Genomic DNA, 17,168 nt, shown 5'->3' on the forward strand with positions numbered 1-17,168 from the left:
CCAAAAAAAAAAGAGTAAAAAAACCAGTAGAGAATTGATGCTTTTCTACTCCTGCCCTCAAAAAAAGTTCCTAAATTTTCAACAATAGGTGATACCAACCCCAAAATGGTAACAATGGAAAAAGCATCTCATCGCGCAAAAAAAATGGCATCACATGGCCCCAATAGCGCAAAAGCGAAAATTTTATAGCCTTCAAAAGGGGCCAATGAGGAAACTAAAATCCTGGCAGCTGCAGGGCGCTCCTTCCCTTCTGCGTCTCGCTGTGTGCCCATAAAACAAGTAACGGCCACATGTGGGGGGTCTTTGTACTCAGGAGAAATTGCAGAACAAATTGTATGGTGAGTTTTCTCTTTTTATATTTTGGAAATGTGTAAATGTTAGGGCTAAATGAACGTATAAGGGAACAATTTGACCATTCTAAATTTCACCTCCATATTGATTCAATTACTATGAAGATCTCAAGGGGTTAACAATCTTCGTAAAAGCGGTTTCTGATAGCTTGAGGGGTGCAGATTTGAAAATGGGTTGGTTATATAGGGGGGTTTTGATGCTAAATATGTAAAATTTCATTCAAAACTGTATTTATCCCCAAAATAGTCAATTCTGAAAATCCGGAAAAGCGATATTCTTTTTGTAAGCCGCGTGACATCAAAATAAATTATCCAGACATTTCAGAAATTATGAAAATGTAAAGTAGACAAATGGGAAATGTTATTCAGCAACTTATTTAGGTGGTAAATCTATCTGCCTGGAAACGCAATGATTTTGAATTTCGAAAATGGCAAATTTTTCAAAAAATGTATCATATTTTCTTTTTTTTTGTAAATAAACGCAAAACTTATCAGCCAAAATTTACCACTAAAATGAAGCACAACATGTGGGGAAAAAACAATCTCAGAATCGTTTTGATAAGTAACAGTGTTCAAAAGTTATAACTATATAAAGCGACGCAGGTCAGAATCCAAAAAATCGGGCTGAGCCTTAACCTGCAAAATGGCTGCGTCCTTAAGGGGTTAATAAAGGGCTGTTTGTAATCAGCTTGTCAAGCTTATCAAGCAGGGGCAGTCTAAAGCAAACAACCTTTCAGATTTTCAGCTGTTTAATAATAATAATTTTTAAGTTATTAGAAGCACATTATATTGCACTACACTTACATAGAGGATACATTATTGTGTCCGTAAGCTGAAGGGGTTAAAATGAAGTTTTCCTTTAGAAAAGAAGTGAGCCAAAGTTTAGGCCTATGGCCTGTGGCCAGACTTAATTCATCCTTAAGTAAAAATGATGGTGTATTTTCAGTCTGTATAAATTCATGCATAGCTAAGTCTTATTGCTCTAGCAATGCATTAAAGATTCAAATCTTTAAATTGGAACTTTCATTTTATGCTCAATATCTGTCAAGGGTTATTTCCCAATCCTTTCTTTTCACTACAATAAACGAGGAGAAAATGCTATGGTTTTCTTGTATATGTTGGTGCGTGACTCACAACTGACAAATGACTTATGGAAAAAGGCTCAGGCGTTATGATGGCTGTCATAAAAGTTTCATAAAGAATAATTGCATAGTCTCAGATCAGACCCTGACATTTAACCCAAGCGTATAAAAACTTCACTATTCAACTTTATAAGTGAAGAACTATCAGATTTATTCACTAATGTTATGGACCATGCAACATAGCGTTCCAAAAAATGTTACACTGGCCTTTTTTCATATGACTCTCAGACTTATTCAGACTTATAGTAGAATCTTTTCATATGCCATTTATAAGAACAAAAACAAAGAAATAAATCATATGTAGTAAACAGAAGAGAACCAGGCCCTACTCAGTGGCACACTCTTGCATTTTTAGCATATTGTAGAAATTCTGATGAAAACACAATAAAGAGGCTCTACATTCAGTGGGACGGGGTCGACCAAAGAGTGGGTCATAAAGAGATTGTGCTGTAAGTGTTGATTTGTGAAGCGGGTCTGAATGCTGGGACTTTCAGAGGCACAGAGACTTTTTTGCACATTTTTTGCCACTTTTTCACATTTGCAACACAACTCAAGGTGCACTATTTTTCAATGGATCCATTGTTTATATCTGGGACTGTTTTAAAAAGTCACAAAAAGTCGCAAATGCTAGACAAGACTGACCTGTCTAACTCCACAACCTTGAAAAAAATTTAAGGTTGCAAAAAATTCAAAAGTTTATTTTCGACAGCATTTTCGAAGGCATTTTTAAAAAACCATTTGGGATCTAAAATGCTTTATTTAGACACATCCAAAGTTGTGCAAATGGACAAAACTGATTGCAATTTCTTTTCTATTTTTGGAAAGACAGTTGTTTTATTTTTTAACCAAAAAAAGCTGTCTTTCAGCTGCAATATGCAGACAATATAACCAAATGCACGGTATAAGGAAAGGGGGATATTTATTGGACAGCCAACTGCAAGACTTTTTAATGCAAATATGTGCAACTTATGTAATAAATGTCTCAAAAAGAGATCTGAAAAAACCCATTAAACACAAGTAAAGTGAGATTGATAAATTACCAAAGAAGCAGACAGAAAAACGACAAAACAAGGCAAAACAAATAGAGTTAAGAAAAATGATCCCCTTCGTTTTAGTGTTAGAGGACGCTTTTATGGTGCAAATTACAGCACAATTCTGCCACAAACAGATAATCTCCCTCATTATGTACATCAAAATGCAAGCATTGACCTTAGGTTGAGGACTGGAGCCAGTGATGTGATGGGGTAAAATTCTCTGGTTTTGAAGACAAATATGAGCTGATCAATTTAGTAAAAAAAGGGAAAAAATGGGTAAATATGAGCTAATGCACAATGATGAGTGAGTCTTAATGGGGTCACCTGTCTGCTAGTAGCTAGTGCTACACTACTACAGTATTGTGCAGATGCAGCAGTTCTTGTTCTTTCTTTCTCAACTTTGGCCTTCTTTCTACAATTGGCAACTGGATGTACCCAGTTGAGTATGTGTGTCACACACAAACGGATACCGTCCAATCAGTTCTGTAGTGATGGACTAACTAAATAAGCATTTGACAGGAGGCTAGTAATTCCGAGTTCTCATTTTTGGTAATATTTATGAGTATATATATACATATAGATCTGAGGTTAGGAAGACTCTACTCTGACTAAGGTGTTATAGCTTAGGGCAACATCATTCCAGAAGATTGGGGCCAGAGATACGGGCATGGTTATGTGTGTTACTACTTAAAGCGTAACTGTAAAGCTATGGTGATTTTACCAAATTATTAAATGTGATTCCCCCTTTGAAAGCAAACAGAACGATGCCTACTTTGTGCTACTCGTCATTTTCTTTCCAAAGCTATGGCAGTTTGTGTTCTGAAAGTGTTTGACAAAAATATTTCCCACCAGAGGTGAAGTGGGCGGAGACTAATATCTGTCAGTCTATGCCCTCAAGCTGAGGCAAGTTAGCTTGCCACAGACCCCATGATGCCCTGTGTTCTCTCTCAAAGTAATTTAGCATTAAATCCATATAGTTTCCCACAAGTAAATCTACTGAACACTGCACAGCATATTTTCAGGATGTATGTGGTGACTAGCCTACCAGTTTTCATCACATGGAGGAGCAGGGAACATGTAATAAGTGGTAGAAATCATTAGTAAACCAATTACATGCAGTCTATGCCTGTGCTGTGTGAGCAGTAAGAGTTGATAGCTTATCTACACAAAGTTGATACTGCCAATGACAAGGTGGGGCAAGGGAGCAGTGAGAAGGGCAGAGACAGACAGAGAAACTTCTGTAGAATCACAGCCTTGGATGGAGGGACTGATAGGGAATAGGGAAGATCTTGTACCTCACTATTCTGTGCAGGAGACTTCTAAATTCACTGTTCTGAAAACTTCTAGCTCTGCTACATTTACTGAAACATGACCTCTTCCACTGTGAGCAGGGAGCAGCATCTCCTTCCCTCCCATGAATCCATGGTGTTAACAATGCACGGATTCATAGGGCTTATTAGCACATGGAGAGGAGGCAGCCATTGCAATAATGAGGTAATTTGAGGGCTATAGCAAAGAAACTACTGCATATAGGTAATAAAGATAAAAGGGAAAGTTACTTTACACCCCAAGAGCTATTGATTTGTGAAAATAAAAGAACCTTTAGAACCTAAAGTTACTCTTTAAGGGCTACCGCTTGAATTTATGTCTTTTATTGCTGTAAGCTATCACATATTGAGCTCTTGTCTCTACTTAGGATAATTTGATTGTGGACTTCTGATTTGTTAAAGGCTATAACTTTATTGAATGTATTGAATTCCTATACTCCTATTCTTATTACATTGGCCTATATATGTTTTTGGTTTACAGTTTTTTCACCCTCCCCTCCGGGCTGAGCTCTTCTCCTCTATGTCATTAACTTGTTTTTAATACCATTATCATGTCATTTCATAGTTTCATTAACAATCTCATAAAAGTTATTTCTATTTTTTATGTCAAATGACTTATTTATTGGTTCTTTAGAAATGTTTTGTATAAACAAGGGAAAGAGTTATACCATTGGAGATGCCATCATTTCCTAAAACAAACATGTCAGGAGAGATGAATTCGGTTCATTAGCATAACAATTGATAGAATTGCAATCAAATACACCTCAGGGTGGATTGTCAGCCCAATCATGATACTATATCGATCTGGATTTATGATTATTATTTAGCCAGTCTGAGTCATTGTTCAATGGGTACAGATATTGGCTGTAAACTTCTTTAAGATTTTAATGTATTGTTGAACCAGTGCTATTATGCAGGAAAAGACAGCTCCTAAGTGAATTCACATTTTTCCAAATAAATGACTGAATTGATCAATGATTTCTGACAGTAATGTTCTTTTACAGACTACAAATTGTGTAAAACAAAGGTTTCAAAGGTTAATCTCAACACAAGACATTTGCCTTTCTCAAATATTGATTTCATCTCAATTACTATTATGTAAAGACTGCCACTGATTGCATTGCATTGCATGTGCTCAGATTTCACTATATGACTATAGGGTGGAAATCAATGCTATTTCTAAGGGTTACCCATGTACACCCTCCAAGCTCAACTTTACTAAGGCCATTTCCCCTAAATATATATTTGGAAGTGTCCCACAATTTTTCCTTTACTTACTGGTGATTTATTAATCTGTACTTTACAAGCATCCTATACTTGAAGCTTACACTAACCATGCACTAACTGCCTGGTGAGCCTGTGATATACACAGAGGCAGAGCTGCAGGGAAGAGGGAGAGGAGCAACATCCCTTGCTGGTGATAACACAGGAATGTTAGAGAATACCAGACACAGCTCCTGGCTGAAGACATTGGGGCAGGTTTATTAATCTGAATATAGAAAACTGTCTTTGCCTCATTTATGAGGGTTTTAGAGTTTTCAGGCTCTCCTACGACTAGTATAACAAATGTGCGTGGCATATGAAAAGGGGCATGGCCTCACAGTAAAAATTCCAGTGCCAAAAATACCGCTGACCTGACAGAATTTTGGCTGTAACATAAGCCAGCTAATAGGAGGTGCAGAGTACGACTAGACAGTCTTGTACTAGCACGGATTTATTATTCTGCATCAGACTATTATATGAATCTTGTGTAGCATAAGACTATCAACTCTAACTCGGCACTGTGTTACCTTATGACACTTTTGATAAATCCACCCCAGTGGATTTAAAACTGGGGTGGAATTAAAACTTTTGAGGTAATGATTAGAAGAAATAAATTGAACAGAAACTAAACTCAGTATTGTAACAGATAATGCAATATAAAAATAATGTTATATGTGATTATATTTTTCTATTTTTTGACATGGTAAACTAGGCCATACAGTCTAAAATTGTACCAAATATAACATGATGGCTGATGAGGCTGTAATATATTTGCACCACCCTTTGATGTCACATTTTAATCATATCCCTCTTCCTACTTATTCATACACTCTTGTTTACTGGGGCACAAAATTACGTACATAACATGGGGTCAGGATTTAGCTAATAAGAAATATCTCAGCAGAAATTGACCCAATAAACTACTACCAGTATCTTTTCATGCAGATGAACTACTTCTAGTTCATGTCTCATCCCTATTTCTGGATGATATTGTGGTAGTATCATCCAGAAAATCAACTTGGAAGTGAGAGTTAAATGTAAAATCATTGTCTAATGTCACTGAGCTAAGCATTAAATTCACCTTACTTATTCTTTAAATCCGAATATAGAAAATTCATAAACAGTATTACATTTCTTTTAAAATAGTCTCAGAAGATTTGACTGTATATGTAATATAAGTGGTACTTACCTTTAAAACAGCAATGACAGCTGGGGGATAACTCAGCCCAACCATGTTTGACGTTCGTCTGTACATCCTAAAGAAAGAAATCATTGCTTTATTATTTTGTTCCACATTTAATCACACAGTTAATAAACTGAACTATTGTACATATACATACATGCATTATACCAGTAATAACAAATCTAGAACAAGAATCTGAAGTCCATAATAAAAAAGGGTCCTACAAACAACAGAAACTTGATAATCAGATACCACCTGATGTGTAATTTAGGCCTCAACAGTTTTTGATTGTTTTTGTCAACCGTGAACTGGAGGACAAACTGTGGCCAGCTCATGGCCACCACTGACACAACCACGGTGTCAGAAGCACCCCTCTGTGTCACCTATGTGGGTCCTATTCTTGCCCAAATTTGTGGCACAGATGCCAGGCTCCTATGGAGCTCACACCTCACATCTCCAGCTGGCCCGAACCTTCCATGGGTTGCATTTCCAGTTGTGTGCATTTAGCCCTGGTATCAGGTTTTCAGTTGCTAATCATTGTCACTTAACGTTGTATTGAATTTACTAAAAAGGTTTAACTTTAAGGCATATCATATATTTTTATCTGTGAAATTTATATTTTTATTACATATAGAAATTCCTGCAGTGAGAAACTCAGACCTGTGGTACCTGGAATGTAGGCTAAGCACAAGAAGACAAAGAAAGGAAATTCACTTTCCAGTTATTTTCTTCTTTTTGGGCAATTCCTATTTATGAAAGTTTCCTGCAGCTTATCTCTTTTGCATTCCTACCTCAGTACATCAGTTCATTTAGCAAATCAATTTTTAAATGTTTAATTAGACTGTGACTCAATATATCCTCTTTGCTACTATTTTAATGCACACCTCCTTACATAAATGCACTTTACTTGTATTCTTGTATTCTGAACTCCAGGCTCTTTCTGGTACACACAGCCATTTTGTGGGAGACTTATCCTGTCCAGATTTCACATAGTGGAGTTTCATGCTGTTTCTCATGTTCTTCTTTTAGCCAAAAAGTAGGGAACTGGTTTGGCTGGGTGAGAGGCTTAGACTAGGGTCGGAACTAAGAGTTCTCCTTATGGAGACTGCAATGGACCTTTGGGAGGTATGCTTACACAGTCTTAAGATACAAGTTACATACAAGTTTAACTAGAAAAAACACATTAGATTCCACCACTACATAAATTATTTAGCAAAAGATTAAGCCAAAATGTAAAAAAACATGGATTTGCGTAAGTGGTTGTGCCATATGGTTTACTTTTGTTTACTTTTGTATCAACTGTTCAAAGGGCATAGTTTCACATAATTTACACAATTTTATTTTATGAGTATTTGTGTGTAATAGGGAAAAATAAGCTGTTACATTTCTCCAGGGATATGGCTCCAGCCTGTGTTGTCATTTATAGTACATACTGTATATTTCATAGTATAAATCTGAAAGGAAAATATACAATCTCAATTCTGAATTAATGTTAAATATCTGAACATTTGCAACTTTTTCTTACCTTTCCACAAATATCCCAGCCTGTACTGCATGTACAATGCTTCTAAACCTTGGCTTCTCCTCTGTTCTCTTTAACATCATCCCCATTTGCCTGGTAAATGTAGAAGCGAGCCAGTCTCGGACTTCTGAGGGAACTGAATCTGACCGGATGTCACTGAGTTCATCTTCTGTATCCAGTAGACGTCTGGAAAAGACAATATACATTGTTATGTTGTAGAAGGTTTCAACTGACTTAAAGGGGTAATCCCATTTCAGCAATTTGATAGTAATGTTTGTATGCTGAAAAGTTATACAATTTTCCAAAATACTTTCTGTATCAATTCCTCATGGTTTTCCAAATCTCCGCTTGCTGTCATTCCATAGAAAGCTTCTATGTTTATTTCCAGTGGATACACAGGTGCGCGGCTCATTATAACACACAGCTCTGATTACTCTCTGTGATATAACGAGCCGTGCACCTGTGTGACCATGGTCACATTTCTGTCCACTGGAGGTAAACATAGAAGCTTTCTATAGATTGACAGCAAGCAGAGATCTGGAAATCTGTGAAGAATTGATACACAAAGGATATTGGAAAATGATATAACTTTTTATCATACAAACAATAACGTTAATTTACTCAAATGGGAACACCCCTTTAAGTACTGCCCCCTTTAGTGGTTTTAGTGGTAGCAATGTGAACACAACCTTGCTCATTACATTATTTCAGAATGTGTTTGTAACATTGATCTAACATTTTTCTGATACATACCTTTATTTACTTTATAATAATGGTATTAATTGTGGTACTTAGTAATTTTAAAAGGGTAGTCCAGGAATTACTATTTGCTTATATGCTGGCCTCGGATTTGTTACAGAGGCCGGTGATGCAATCCTAATTACAGCAGCGCACCTGCTATAGCTTTAATCTAATGCTGTAGGAGAAGCGCGGCAGTGATCATATAGCAACGCCTGCCTCTGTATACAAGACCCCCAGCCATAAATAAAAAGATTCCTGGAAAACCCTATTAACATAGAATTAGACTATAGAAGCATAAAAGAACATATGGAAACAACAGTGGTGAAAATCAAGAGAGCTGCAGCTTGAAAGCAAGTCCAACCTACACAAAAAGTTACAAGAAAATGTATCAAATATCAAGCTTCTACCTCAAGAGTTACAAAAGATCCAGATTCTCTGTAAGTAGGTCAGTAGGTTGTAAGTAGTACTTTTAAAGAGCTATTTTTGACCAGACTCCTTTCTTTCCTCCATCTCTACTGTTGGACAGCATACACACCCTCTCAGGAAAACAGTTGCAGCACCCTGGTTCACTGATCCAGTTTTATCCCTTTCGGAGACTTTAACAAGGAGAACAGATCCATAGTATAATCTCCGAAAGGGCCTAAACTGGATCTGCAAACCAGGGAACTGCAACTGAAACGAGACAGTGTGTACGGTGACCAACAGGAGTGACAGAAAAAAGAAAAGAGTTGGGCCAAAAATACCAAACTTTATTGTTTATTTAAAGTACTTAAAGTACTGTTGATCTACTTACCTTTGCAAAGAAACTGGATCTATAGAAACTCTCAAGGTAGAAGCTTGGTATTTGAGAATTCTTTATAAGAACATCTGAGCCTTACTCACCTTGTCTCATCAATATAAACTGACTCCAGGACAGTTGCTGCATATTCCAGATTCTTTTTCAGGTCTACCACAGAAGCTTCCCCTCTTTCCAGCTGTTTGACCAGACATCGTAACCTGCAGGTCATATAAAAGGAAACACATCAGACTCTCTATAGATGTAAAAGCTTATTAGATTTTAATTATTAAAACTCTGCTCTACATCTACATTTATTGAATGGCAAATGAACTGCATTAAGAATATTCTCAGAAAAGTGTTATAATTATGTGTGAGTGAATTATTGGTATAATTAAAATATTGGGCTTTAAATGTAATTACTACATAATGTTATTACAAATGACTGCACATTGCCTGTAATATAAGCAAAAATATCTGTTCCCACTTCATTGTAGATCAATAGACCATTTTAAAAGGGAATGTGTCATGAGTTTTAAGGTCCCTACACCATCACCACGGTGTTATACTGACAGTATTCAAAAAATGAATTGTATAATTTTCTTGAACATAGCACTGTGCTGAAGAGAAATGTACCCCAGGGCCTTCCTTGCTTGACTACAGTCTATGGCTCATATACATCATTACACCCCAGGTCTAGCTAAAGAAAGTCTGACCAGAAGTGGTATATTTAGGGATCGGTTCTTCTAGCATCATGACCAGATAACTTTTCACAAGTCATTTACAGCATGTGCACCTTTTTGTTTTCATACTCCATCAAGACTTTGTCTGGGATCTGCTAAGAGAAGAAACCTCAGCACTTAGATAAACACAGCAGTCTCTTAGCATCCAACAAAGCACTCAGATTGACTGCCATGAGTGGAATAACTGTGACTTCATTATTCTGTCAAGTGAAATGGCACCTGCCTAAGTTTCAGGCAACCAATGGGTCAGAATCCGACTAATCTCTAACATTGATCACCTTTCCTAAAGATTATTGATAAAGGCAGATGTGGGGTTCTGTTGAAAAATGTAAGATTAAAGGTATTTATGTAGTGTGATATATTGTAATTTTATGTGTAACCAAGTTTGTATGTATGTTTATATTTTTGATACAATAAAGATTTATTTATAAAAATATCTAGCACAAGGCAGAAAAAAATGCATCTTCACACTTTTAAAGGGAAACCGTCACCAGAGACCTCATTTTCACTGAAGACATGTTGCAAAAGCCCATTACACTTGCAGTGCAAAGATGCCTTTACCCTTTTTTGAGCATTGTGATTACAGTATAATTGTGGGTTTAACTTACCTGGCTCCCTGCCAGAATCCTGTGCTGAGTCCCAGGGAATGAAATCCTGTGCTGAGTTCTGGGGGATGAAAAAATCACTTGTCTTGTATGTGCTACTCACTCCTCAACTATCAGCCCCCACCTCTCTGCTTGCGTACAACTCCTCCCTCCTGCTCCTTCACTCACACAGGGTCATGAGTAGGTTGTACACAAGCAGAAGGTTGGGACTGAGAGCTGAGGAGTGATTGAGCATTACAGACAAGTTGGGTTTTTTTCAAATGCATCCACACCAAAGCAAACCCCAGGACTCAGCACATAATACTGGCCAGGAGACAGGTAAGTTAAAACTTATAATTATATTGCAAACAAAATGCTTACAAAATGTACAAAGGCATGTTTGCACTGCAGCTGTAATTTGCTTTAGGAACCTGTCTTTAGTGAAGATGAGCCTCTACAATGGTATATATCTGTTATTTACCTTTGTATTGCAGGTGTCTGATTCTTTCTCTAACATTTGACCCTTTTCTGTCCTAACTGAGGCAGCAGACCCACTGTCTTTTGCATTGACCTCTCCTTTGCATCACATATTTAATCTCTTGCTCACTGTTGCTGCATGCATATCAGAAACATATCTACGGAATCTGCCCATTTCTTACAATTGATACCTCTAAAATGCCAATTGTTGCTCTAATTCACGCTCAACTAGACTGTTGTAACTCCTAACTAATTGATCTTCCACTCATTTAACTATTTCTATCCAATCTATTCTTAATGCAGCATCCAGGCTTGTCTTTCAGACCTAACGCTACACGGATACTTCCAGTTTGTGCCAGTCACTGCACTGGTTGCCCGTCTTCCTCTGTATACAGTTTAAAATAATTACCTAATCCAAAAAGCCCAACCTATGCTTTTCGATCTGCTAGTAATGTCAGAATAATCTCTACCTTCATTCAAACTTCTCGCGCACGTCTCCAGGACTTCTTCGGAGCTGCACCAGTTCTCTGGAATGCCCTTCCCTTAGACTAATACCCAACCTCCAAAGTTATAAATGTGCTCTTAAAATCCAACTCTTTAAACAAGCCTATTAGACTCACTAACTGCATGAAATTTCAACTCTCTCTTTACTAAGCCATCCTGTGTCCTCCTTCTATCCTGCAAACCTCAGATATATACCAAGCTCCAGCCGTCTCTGCAGTCCCATAAATTTTGGATTTTGTATACAAGATGGCGGCTGAGCAGCATTTTGTTTATTAGTTTACTCTGATCCCTTTTAAAAATTGGCTGGACCCTGGTGACAATAAGGAAGGTGTCAATATGATGGTTAAGTGGACTGAAAGCTCATGGAAAGTTGAAAAACAAGTATACTAAAGGTTCCTACAGTTTTATGGTTGATTTTGCTATAAATATTCACAAGCCATTTCAAGCAGGATGTTTCATATATTCCATTTGTATACTAGAAATATTGTGCAGTCAAAGTTTTGAGATAATTGAAAACTAGAAGGTTTTTGTTTATTCCGTTTTTGAAAGCAATTTTAGGAGTGGATTTAAGAAACAAATTAATTTAACTCCTTCTCGACTGCTAAACGGCTATGTACATCCTAATTACATCCTGCACATACCCCTTGCAGATTGCTTGTATATAGAAGTCATGAGAATGGCCCACTTCAAATGTCTATATCTTCTGAACCATGGCACCTAGAAACAAAGTTCTGGTGCCATATTTCCTCACTGGATTGCTTTGTGTTTCAGAAACTGAGATATCCACAGTTAAAGTCATAAAAAAGCTATTTTTATATACACCTTTCCATTCCTGTAACAGTAAACATCTCAGGTTCAGTTTCTCCTAGAAACACAATCCTGATGCAATATTAAAGGGGAGAATCTCCTCTTTAATATTACTCCAGAACTATGCAATGGTTCAGGAGATATTTACATTTACTAAGGGCCGTATGTCAGTTTTCTGTCAGACTTTGCACGTTTGGACGCTATTTCTAGTGCAAACTCCTTGCACAAATTAGGGAGCGTTTCAGTTGGACCGTGCTCCAAATTTAACATTCAAAGTCCAACAGAAATGTGCTGCATGCCCCATGTTAAAGGGGCATCAAAAAAGTGGGCACTTTGTAGGAGCTGTGCAGGGATTGCCAGATTCAGGCAGAACGTGTGACAGAAATCCTGAATCTGGCACACTCTGCACACTACACAAACTGCATATAGTGCAGTATGCACTGTTGTTAGTAAATGTGCCCCATAGTGTTCCCCCTCCAGTATGTCAGTTGAAGTCAGAATGCAGAAGGAGCTGCAGGGAGACAGTAGGGGAGTTTTTAAATGTACTTGCACACAATGGAAAAAATTACAAAAAACGTCATATTTTTTGCATTGTAGTTATGTTAATTATATAAAGAAACAATATTAATAAAACTATCAACTTTCAGTCTCCTATTGCATAAAAATAAACAAAGTAAAAGTTTTTATGTTATATACAGTTGTTCCAAAGTTATCATTTAGCGAAAAGCATATATCCAATGAAGATTTGAGCGTATAGATCACAAAAATACCATTCAGCGCATGTCCGCAGATTAAATAGTTTATTTGTATAAAAAAGAGGAAAGTTGGTTGTGACTTTAATACTACCAAAAAAATTGAGCGCGCTATGAAAATTTACAACATTCCCTCTACAGTCCAACACATTAGTTGTTGGATATAACCACTCTAATACACTTTAATATATATATATATATATATATATATATATATATATATATATATATATATATTCATGCAAAATGTGGGGAAATTACATTCTGTTTATAATAATTCTAATTGACTAGTTTTCTAAATTTACCACAGGTACAATCTATTATTATTATTATTATTATTATTATTATTGGGATGTCACTAGTATTTAGTTTATTACCATATAATTACAGTACAACAATTGTAAAGTTCCTATTTCTGATATCTCCATGAACAATTTTCAATGAACCACAGTGCACAAGATGAAGTATATATGAAGCACCATCTACTGGAAAGATAAAGTCGAACACAACCAATAAAGAGAGTCTCACCCTTAAGGCAATCATTTCATATTGCTGTGTTAGGAACCAACAAGAGTGTCAGACATACATTAAACTGAAAATTGTTCTTTTAGAAAAATACAGCAATGGACTGTTGGATCTATCAAATGTTTTACTCGACAATAATTTGCAAATCATAAATATCATGTTCTGTATTCTACAGCATTTCTATACATTCATATAAAATAACCCAAGGTTGATATGAAGCATAGCAAAATTGTATATCAGTACAATTATAGGGGCCAAAAAGAGAATTAATAATTTCATATATGCAATAGGCATATTCCATTTAGGGCCAGTACCCAGGGCCCAAGTTTAACGGACACCTGTCATCATGTCTCCGGAACTAATTCTGTCACCACTACCTGTTGGAGGAGCTCAGTAATTTTCCACCCCAGCCTTTATCTAGTCAATTAATTCATTAATCATTGTAAAATCATATTTTCTTTATTATGTAAATTATTCTGAGCACATAGAGAGAGAAAGTGATGTCACCCCTGTTACCCTCCCTTCTCCTCCCCCTGCTCATGCCTGTGTGTAATGTATAGTGAAGCATTGCTAGTGTCTGTGCTTTATAAGCTGACATGCTCTCTCCTCCTATACGCATGTGTGAGACACAGACATCAGCTATACAAGTGACTGACATGGTCTGCTATACACATGTGAGAGACACAGACATTAGCTAGACAAGTACCTGACATGTTCTTCTATTCACATGTGTGAGACACAGACATCAGCTACACAAGTGACTGACATGTTCTGCTATAACATGCCTGTATCCTGGAGCAGTTGTATCTCTCATACACACATAGACTGCAGGGGACGTGGTCACCAGTACCAGGAGTACAAGTACTGGGGGTGTGGCTGTGCTTCCCACTCATGAATAAGCTGGAGGTCATTTTTATAGGCATGTAGATGGACAATGAAGGGATAGGGGCAATGCTTTATAAAGAGAGTTTATGAAAATGTATTTACTTTGGGGGGTTAATTTGCCTTACAGGTTCTATTTAACTGCTATGTAAGAGCAAATTTTGTTCTAGTTTCTATACAAACTGTTATAAGCAGAATCTGTACTTGCTATTATTTTAAAGAGCAGGTGTTATGACAATGGGATTATTATCAAAGTGGATTGCTCTAATACCTCTGTTTCTAGCTCAGACCAGTTCCATACAGTAATTTCTCCCAAAAAATTCATTTCTGGTCTGTTAATAATTTAGGTAGCTGCTACATTGTTTCTAAGCATATAAGGCAAACGTACTGATGACATGTCCAGAGTTACCGTAGCAGAGAGAGGACATGACCAATGGTGACTACTTCACCATCAATCTGGCCTCCTGCAAGGGACCTGCTCACCCCTCTGCTTCTGACCAATAAAGTTATGTAAGCAAAAGTAGTATATTAGTGTAATGTTTACAATGTACGTGGATGGGGCAGTATTTGTAAGGTAAAGGCACATGTAGTGTAATGCTGCTATAAAGGTCATATAAATGTTGTGAATATTTTCTGCAAAGAAATGTATGTGTCAACATGCAGCTCCACAGCATATTTTCACCTGGATTCTATGGATTCTCATGTGTATACACATAGGAAGAGGATAAATTTGCAGCAGAGCCAAAGCAGCAGATAAACATAGCACATTGCATGCCAATTTCTATGTGATATCATTCAGCATAGTGTACATAGCAGTTTTGACATCTGAACCATTTAAAGCTAGTATAATACACATCAGATTTTTGTATGGAAAGCTAGGTAAAAAATCTGCTGCATTTCTCCATGCAAGGACCTTAAGGTAGTTGAAATATAGGTGTGTAACCATGATGAGCAAAACCTCAAATGATATGATATGAAAATCTCATACGATAGATAAACTTTACTTTCTTTCCTAATTAGATAAACTGGCAGTTTTTATAAAAATTTATTAAATTAATTAAAAGGTATTGGTTTGTGAAATAAGACCATATTTCATGGACTGATGCTGTCCCAGGAGCAAGAGTCCCAGAATCATAGTTACCTACTACAAGTCCATGCAAACCCTGCGGGGCTCCTGTAATGATGTTTTCCATGCAGAGCTGACCCACTATGTTTCACTACATAACCCCTAACCCCATGACTTATGTATGAGGCAGATTCAGTATGGTTTCAAACAAAGCTATGTACCATTCTGCTTGAAATGCCAGAGAAGAGAGCCTACTTCTCTGTGCTGGTTTACCCTAGAGTGTGTTGGGGTCCTCTCAATGCTGATCCAGTTTAAATTATAGGGTTAGGATGCAGGTTAGTATTCTGCTTTTCAACAACGATTCTGGAAGAACCGCCTGCAACTGTGAGCAGCCCCCTCGGTATTTCAGTCCATAATCAATTGTATAGGTTTCCTATGTCTCACACAATATAGATAAAAGGACAACACATCATTCCAAATTCAATCTATAATTTCATTAATTACAAAATTAAAAAAAATCTCTAATGATGATATTTGGTCCAGAGAAAACAGCAGATGTTCAATAAGAGTTACAGAGTCATAACTGTTCGGATCTGCAAACCCAGAGATGCCACCTGATTTATCTATTCTGTTTGTTTCACACTATAAGAATCCTTTGTTTCAATTAAGCAAAGTGTTCCCTGTCCCACCTGTTACTGTTTATATAGGAATGATCACTAAGTAAATGAAAACTCCATCTTCTAGTACCCAGGAGAAATTACAACTTGCTAATATAAGCCTTTGTGTGACAAGCAATTGTTACAACAGTGATTGATTCCATTTCTTAAATAGTATTTTAAGAGCAGCGGGCGGCTGGAAGAGTCAATATCCACAGCTTGAGCACCGCTTCATAGAAATATTACTCACGTCATTGGGAGCTTTTCCTTTCCAGCATTAATTTTTGCTGTTTCATTTCAAGCCCAGACAACACAGATTATTATAACAACAAGTCCATAATAATCAAAGTGAGACGTCTTATGAAGCCAGAAAAACATGTATATTACAGAGTTCACCACTCATTAGGAAACTATACCAAACTAAAGTTTTTGGGATGTAAGCCAGAGGGCTAAAGGCATGTGAAAATAAATTCAGAGCGAGAAGTTTTTATAGAATGCAGCATTCATGGTTTAAGGTAGTGAATGTGCTCGAATCTGCCCAGACATACGCTCGGGGCTGTAAACAGGAATCTATCTTTTCTTTTGTTCTTCAAGCATGTATTTTTCATTTTCATGCCACTTGTATTACATAAAAGACACCAGAGGGACACAAAGGAGCCTTATTAAATGTGACAAGCTAAATAAAGTCATTGCAGCCCAAAAACTCAATCACAACTATTCAACCAATACAGCTTCTTAAACTCATTCACATTAAAAGAAATATTGTACATGGTAACATTCTAAGCAATTATTATTCTAAAAAGGAAATAATGTATTCTTGTCTGGGCTGGAAGT

At 36.9% G+C, this 17,168-nt stretch overlaps 1 protein-coding gene across 4 annotated transcripts in view; it reads right to left on the reverse strand.

Annotated features, from left to right (window-relative positions):
• Nucleotides 1–17,168, reverse strand: part of PDE1C (phosphodiesterase 1C) — a 520,097-nt gene that overhangs the window by 125,882 nt on the left and 377,047 nt on the right. For all 4 annotated transcript variants that reach the window (XM_072153240.1, XM_072153239.1, XM_072153241.1 and 1 more), the window contains 3 exons: nt 9,446–9,559; nt 7,826–8,008; nt 6,307–6,373 (listed from right to left, as the gene is read on the reverse strand). In XM_072153240.1, the coding sequence (XP_072009341.1) occupies nt 6,307–6,373; nt 7,826–8,008; nt 9,446–9,559 (364 nt within the window). The remainder of the gene's footprint in view (nt 1–6,306; nt 6,374–7,825; nt 8,009–9,445; nt 9,560–17,168) is intronic.

This window comes from Engystomops pustulosus, chromosome 5, assembly GCF_040894005.1.
Source record: "Engystomops pustulosus chromosome 5, aEngPut4.maternal, whole genome shotgun sequence".
Lineage (NCBI taxonomy): Eukaryota > Metazoa > Chordata > Amphibia > Anura > Leptodactylidae > Engystomops > Engystomops pustulosus.